We start from the raw sequence: 7,540 nt of genomic DNA, 5'->3' as shown, positions 1-7,540 counted from the left end.
GCCTTCAAAATGGTGCCAAAATGATTAGTTATTGCATATAACAAAAGCCTACATCATCATGATTAGTTATTGCACCGCCAGGGGCTCTGCCCCTTAGACCTTGCTAGGGACGCTGCCCCTAACCCCACCATGAGCATTGTCCCTTGGAACTCCGCACCCATGGGTGTTGCCCCCAGAGAGTTTTTGACCAAAATGGGGCTACAGAAAAAAATATATTTATCAATCTAGTATAGTTTGAAAAATATTTACCAAAATACTGTTTTTTTCATTTTTTTTATATTTTATATTTTTCAGTTTTTCGTACTTTTTTTTATTTTAAATATATGTTTATTTACTTTTTTGTTTTTGTTTTGTTTTTTAAAATATCAGTTTTTATTTTTTTATTTTTGTTTTATTTCTTTTTTGTTAATAAAAAATAAAAAGTAAAAACTGAAATAAAAAAAAATGGACCTTTATATAGATGTATTTTCATATTAAAACTATAGATATCTAATTTACCGACGACATTAAGAAAAAGTTAATTGTGATTTTAAGCTAAGTGTGATGTTTTATATAATAAGTACTTATTTTTTTAAATGTATAACCTTCAGTTTTGAAAATTGTAATTGTTAAAAGAAGATGGTTGAAATACTTTTTAGTTGTTTCTAATAAATTTATTTGTCTAAAATTTTACATTTTTTTCAGTATAATCGATAAAAGCTTAAGCTTTAGACAATTTTACATTTTTGGATAGAAAAAATGTTTGAAATATGTTAAGCCTCAATTATAAGCTTATCTGCATTCTAGATTTTTGGATAGGAAAACTATAGTTATGATAAATAATACTAGTCTAGAAGCATAGTTTAACTATGTTGATGAGAACTTTGATTTTATTCTCAATTTGCTTCTATGAAAGGTTCAAGAGTATTCTCAATTTGCATGAAATTATGTGTTTTTTTTATATATTATGTTAAACATATAGTAAAAAAAGGGAAAATTTTGAAATAAAATAAATAAAAAACTGATATTCTTAAAAAAAACTGAAATTAAAAAAAAAATTGATAGTTAAGTAAAATAGAAACAGTTTTAAAAAATGAAAAATACAATAAAAATGAAAAACCACTGGTTTGGTAAATATTTTTGAAGCTATACTAGATTGGTAAATATTTTTTTCAATAACACTATTTTGGTCAAAAACTCTGCCCCCGGACCTGTATACTCGAGTTCACATTTAACACTCCGAATGTGAACTCCGCACCTCCAATCTTGGATGACTAACTGAACTCTACCTACAACAATAATAATTACACTAAAATAAAATATATGCTGAAAATACTAAAATTACCAAAGGGAACTCTTTGTTAAAGAAAACTTTGATGTAAATTTAGCTATAAACAAAGGGAAACCGAGGGTGGGTAGGAACTTGTCACGTCATCCTTTTCCAATACGTAATTTACTTGACAAATTCAATTTTTTTTTTAAATACAAGTTGACCCATTGATAATTTAGTTGATAATACACTTGCCTTTTTTTTTAAATACAAGTTGACCAATTCTGTGAGATGATGACAACTCAATTAACAAGTAAGGGATGTCGTCTCAATTTTAATAGGTACATAAGAACCTCATTCTATCTAATATACTGGAAATTGTTTCCAAAACTTTGTTTAAATTTTCTATAAGCATTTGGTCAACCAATAATGGAGACCCTCCTGGAAGAATTTCAACATCTTAAAATTCAATTGGAAACGATAAAGTTAGCCACAAATAATTTTGATAACAGCAACGTTATAGGAAAAGGTGGATTCGGTGTCGTGTACAAAGGAGTACTCTTTCACTCTAAGGGGGGAAGCGTTGCTGCTTTTAAGCGTCTAGATCGCAACTATGGTCAAGGAGATGTCGAGTTTTGGAAAGAGATCCTGATGCTTTCTCGTTACAAACATGAAAATGTCATCTCTCTCTTTGGATTTTGCGATGAGTATGGGGAGAAGATACTTGTGTATGAGTATGCATCATATGGAAGCCTTGATCGACATCTAAATACAACTACTCTCACATGGAGGCAACGTCTCATGATATCTCTTGCAGCTGCAAAGGGACTAAGCTACCTTCATGATCCCAAGGAGTCACAACAAATAGTTCTTCATCGGGATGTAAAAAGTTCCAACATTTTACTCGATAAGAACTGGAATGCTAAAGTTTCAGACATGGGACTGGCGAAATTAGGACCTGCTAATAAGAAGGACACAGTTATTGTCTCTAATGTTGTAGGTACAGCTGGCTACATAGATCCAATATGTATGGAGACACGCATCCAAACGAAAGAGTCTGACGTATACTCTTTTGGGATTGTTTTATTTGAAGTATTGTGTGGGAGACTATGCTTTGAAGATATAAATGACCATCGCCATTGTTTAGTACCAAAGTGGAAAAAATGCTACGAACAAAAGAAATTAGATGACATTGTTTTTCTAAATCTGAAGCAACACATGGACACGAGTTCACTGGAAACATATTCAGACATTGCATATCATTGTTTGCAGAAATCCAGTGAAGAACGACCAAAAATGTGTGATGTTGTGGAAAAACTTAAGATTGCTCTTCGGTTTCAGGAGATATTTGAAGGGGTGGGTTTTAAAGAGATTATTAAGACCATGGTACCTCCGGTGGTGGCCTACACATCCATTGAAGAACTAAGAATGATTCTCTCCAAAGGAATCCTTGTGAATGAGGGTAAAACGGTAATTAACTAGCTATATTCATAAATGCTTCAAGTTTTATTTTTTTATTGTATGAAGTATGAACAGTAATTAGATATTTCTTAATTTGAAAGTATCACATCATTAAAACCAGATATTGCTTGTAAAAGTATAGAAATTAACTACAATGCATAGACCACCAATAATGATGTAACAAAATGTTTAGCAACAAAACAATACTCCCGAAATCCACTCATCTAAATCTCTCATATAGTTACTTATATCTTGCGTCACCCATAACTTGTTGTTTTAATTGGACAGTGGTTTTCATTAAATAAGAATGGGGAACACTGTGAGTTGATATCCGCAGAAGCATGTCTGATTCCTACTTGCTATAAATCTCCCATGTTTCCATTTTATGGTCGAATGAAATCAAGGTACGTATATATACTTGTCCTCCTCCTTTTTGTTTCTATGTATTTAAACTATTTCATCAATATAATGTAATGTATTGTTTGAATGTTTCATTTGTTGCATCTTTTTGCAGATTTGTAGTAGACAACAATAAACCATATTGTTGGAAATTTAAAACTCATGTGGAAACACAATTTTTGTCACCACATATGACATATACTGTAAGCCTTGTGTTCGATTTTGCTTACACAAGTAAGGACTATTTAGGCCTCACTTACATTTTAGTTGGGGAGACACAGCCTTTGACTGTGTACCATGTTGATAAGAGAGAAGACGGATGGTCAGTGGCTGATCTTTATCAGTTTACTTGCGATGGGAAAAATGTTGATCATGAAATTATGTTCAATTGCAAATGTTTATTGGAAGTAGATGGCATTGAGTTTCAGCCCCTTGAGAGAGTAAGACAACAAATAACTTTTATTCATTTAAATCATTTCGTTTATGTTGTTTTTAGTAGTTCAGGCATTTTTAGAAAATAAACAGCTGGAACATTTCAATGTAAGAAAACCCTGTGGTTCACCTACATTTTGTGGAACAACACACAATTGGAGAATAGGAGTTTTGTTCCATAGTTGATCAATGGCTAAAGTTTAAGTTTTATAGGTGGAACATGAAGTGTTGGGCGATGAGAACATGGATATGCAAAGCAGATCACATTCAGACACATATTGGGAGCAAAAATTGCCAAAGGATTGTGAAGAGATAATCATGTGGTCAAAAGATAGGGTGTCATGGACAACAAAAAAGGAACTCTACTCTATTCTTCGCAAAGGGTTCCTAATCAATGATGCTAAAGAGGTATATTCGATATGAAAGACTATTTCTATCATTTCCATTCTTAAGCGTAGTTGGTTCACTTATTTTTCATATGTAGCTGGTGTAGAGACTATAAACATGGTTTTACTAGTTCAAAGGGAAGAAATACAAAATTCCAAAACTAGTACTTACACATTCATTGATTGACAGTGGTTTTCTCTTGAAAAGAGTGGGAAGAAATGTTATATGGTACCAGCAAGAGTGGCTTTGAAAAGAAAAGAGTGGAGATGGAGGTCATTACCCAAATCAAGGTTCTTTCTCTACCTTTCCTAACCTGTTTTCTTTTAGCCATGTCTATGTTTTACATATAACTCATATTGTTAACAAGGGACTTCAATTGAGTTCCGACTCCACCAAATACGTAACATAGGTTGGTTTTTAACCATATGGGATTTAGTTACTAGATGTTTATCCCAAAAGTTGTGTTACACATATGCATTATGCAAAGTCAAGTGACATATTTGTTTGAGGTTACAAACACTCATTGTGTTTCTCTATTTGGTGAAAATATCTGCCCCCATGATTAAAAATCAATGGGTGACACACAAGATGGGTTTTATTAATAGGGTGCATTGTTGTATTCTTGTAGATTTTCTATTAAACGCGATATTTTCCTATGTAGATTTGGAAAAGTGGCTTTAGACCCTCTTGGCAGCTTTTCGATAAACTGCAGCTCCAAAATGTTGTCGCCCCAAACAACATATGCATGTTATCTTGTTTACAAAATAAAACAAAACCATGAGTCTCCTGTGAAAGTGAACAACGTAATGTCTACAGCTCCTTATCACACACATACATGGTATATTTATTTACTTAGTCCACAAATCCCAATTATTAGACCAAAGATTCATCACAACACCCACAAGCCATTGAATAGATCCAAGAAGAAAGGCCTTCCACAAGAAAGGAACGATGGTTGGATGGAAGTACAAGTAACCGAATTCCAAACTGACACTACCAATGAACTGATTTTCGAGAATCTTCAATTGACCTTTCCCGAAAACAAGAGGCATAAAGGTCTTATTGTACAAGGCATTGAGTTCAAACCTGTATAGGTTCTTTTATTTATGACTAGAAATTGCCCCCTTCCCATTTCGGGGGATGCAGACGAGGTTTTGCTTACTATTTTCTAGTCATACAAAAGAAAGTACTAATTTTCTATTAGTTAAGGACTACTTTTGTAATTTTTTTAAAATATGGAGCGTTTCTGTAAAAAAAATACATAATGACATTTTCTATAATTTATAGGGACAATTTTTGTAATTTTTTTAAACACATGGAACATTTTTGTAATTTATTTACTTCACAAGGGCTAAGCCTGCCAACATAAAAAATCTTAGACATAAGGATTGTTTTCGTAAAATAAAAAATAAAAAATAAAAAAAAAACACTTTACAACGACCTTTTCCAAAAATTAAAAAAATACAGGGACTAAATATGTTAAAATATAAAATCTTTGTTACGAGGAACTTTTGTCAAAATGTAAATCCTTTGCGGCAAAACTCCAAAAATAGAAAATATTAGGGTGCGTTTAGTTGCGGAAAAATGGGCCGTTTTCCCGAAAATTTTTCTAAGAAAAATAAGAATTTTGAAAACGCGTTTAGTTCGTCTATTTTTCTAAATTTTTCACGGAAAATGAAAATTTTTCGTTTTCTAAAATTACGAAGAAGTTGAAAATTTTTGGAAAAACCAATAATTATTGTTTTCCATATTTTTCTAATTCCAAATTTTTTTCTAAAAAATAAACACACACTCATTCTCATCTCTACCTACCCCCACCTCTACACCTCCAACCCACCACACCCCTACCTACCCAAACCCACCCGCTCCCTAGCCCACCCCTACAAACACACACACAAACACAAACACACACCTACCCCAACCCCCATCCATAACCCCCCCCCCCCCACACACACACACACACACACACACACAAACACAAAGCCACCCCTACCCCCACAAACAGACACACACACACACATAAACAAACACCCACCCCTACCCCCAAACACACACACACACACCCATCCCTACCCCCACAAACATACACACAGACACACACAAACCCACACCCACCCCACCCCCACAAACACATACACACACAAACCTACCCGCACCCCCAAAAAACACACACACACACCCACACCCACACCCACCCACATACCCACCCCCACCCCCACCCCCACAAACACACACACACACACCCAGAAACACACACAGACACCTACCCACCCAACGCCACTACCATAATCACCGATATACCATCACCATCACCATCACCACCACCACCACCACTACCCCATCAACACCACCACCATCACCACCGCCGCCACCACCACTGCCACGTAATTAGTTTCTTAACTTCCCAAAGATTTGATGGATATGAGCTCTCTGTTACGAGAAATACATGTTTTCACTCTTCAATGAACAAAGCAACATAATAGAAAAATATGTTTTCTTACTTGTGATAATCTCTTAGGAGAATTATACTTCAGAATATTCCAGCACCCAGTAAACTAATAATGATGAAATAAACTAACGCAAGACATAGATTTTTAGCATAGAAAACCTCCTTAAAACAATGAGTAAAAACCACAGGACCAAGGTCAGGAGTCAATCCACTAGCATCAAATCAGAAATACATGAAAATTCTTTTCTAGTACAAATTAGATAAAGATCACCGGCTAATAATAAATGACAAAATATCCCTAGAAGCATAGATCACAAAAAGAGTTTTCTTTTGTTAAAACAATACCTATTATAAATCTGATAAAAACAATTATAAAAAAATGACAGTCTCCACCATCCCGATTGAAAAACTATACTTCCCGAACCTACAGCCTAAATTTGAGGTTGATCTGTCGATTAATAAACTTGCACCAACGATTTTCCCAGTAGATCTGGGTGAACATTTTGAGAACCCTTAAATATTGACTATGTCTCTTGTATCTCTTTCGATCTCTCTATATCATTAACCAGAGATTTTCTTCACAAAAGGAAAACCTTATGTTTATTACTTGTGAGCCTATTATTTTTCAACAAAAGCCCATACACACAATAAAAATAAAAACTGAAAATTAGCAAACCAACTACAAGGAAAGCCCAACCCTAAAAAGCTCACCCTCCTGAATACATAGAGGATTCCACCGTACCTGGCATCTCACAAAAAGTATCATGTTTAGTCTTAGGCAGAGAGTTCATCAACATATATTCAAATCAATGTGGACTTTTTATGTGTTGAATAATTTAGACCCAATGCAATACAAATCCAATGGTATGCCATTGAAATGTGTTTTTTTTTTTTTACTTTGAATGAAAACTTGAATCTTTGCAAGATGTATAACACAATATCTATCACATAATATTATATACTTCTCTTTCTAAAACCCAAGTTCTTTCATAAACCACTTTACCCATAGCATCTCATTTCAAGCTTCAATGGCAACAACGAATTTTACCTTAGTAGTGGACAATAAGACACATGTTTTGTTGAAGGATCATCACTAGCCCAATGGAATTTATCTCTTTATCTAGAAGATGTTAGAATGTTCTACAATTATGTAGAAGATTCTA

The 7,540-nt window shown here is 34.0% G+C and overlaps 1 protein-coding gene across 2 annotated transcripts; it reads left to right on the top strand.

Annotated features, from left to right (window-relative positions):
* Positions 1 to 1,645: 1,645 nt before the first annotated feature.
* On the top strand, positions 1,646 to 5,221 carry LOC145133194 (uncharacterized). Of its 2 annotated transcripts, none has more exons than XM_079068129.1 (6): positions 1,646 to 2,719; positions 2,999 to 3,114; positions 3,225 to 3,549; positions 3,755 to 3,949; positions 4,118 to 4,218; positions 4,590 to 5,221. In XM_079068129.1, the coding sequence occupies exons 1-6, from the start codon at positions 1,679 to 1,681 to the stop codon at positions 5,020 to 5,022; spliced, it is 2,211 nt and encodes a 736-aa protein (XP_078924255.1). In that variant the 5' UTR covers positions 1,646 to 1,678; the 3' UTR covers positions 5,023 to 5,221. The 2 variants fall into 2 exon arrangements, with proteins under 2 accessions (XP_078924255.1, XP_078924254.1); XM_079068128.1 differs by having other exon boundaries at positions 4,557 to 5,221.
* The last annotated feature ends 2,319 nt before the right edge of the window (positions 5,222 to 7,540 follow it).

Source organism: Lactuca virosa, chromosome 8 (genome assembly GCF_052849685.1).
Source record: "Lactuca virosa cultivar CGN04683 chromosome 8, Lactuca_virosa_CGN04683_v6, whole genome shotgun sequence".
Lineage (NCBI taxonomy): Eukaryota > Viridiplantae > Streptophyta > Magnoliopsida > Asterales > Asteraceae > Lactuca > Lactuca virosa.
Note: the sequence above shows the minus strand (reverse complement) of the source record. Positions and strands in the feature narration are given on the sequence as shown.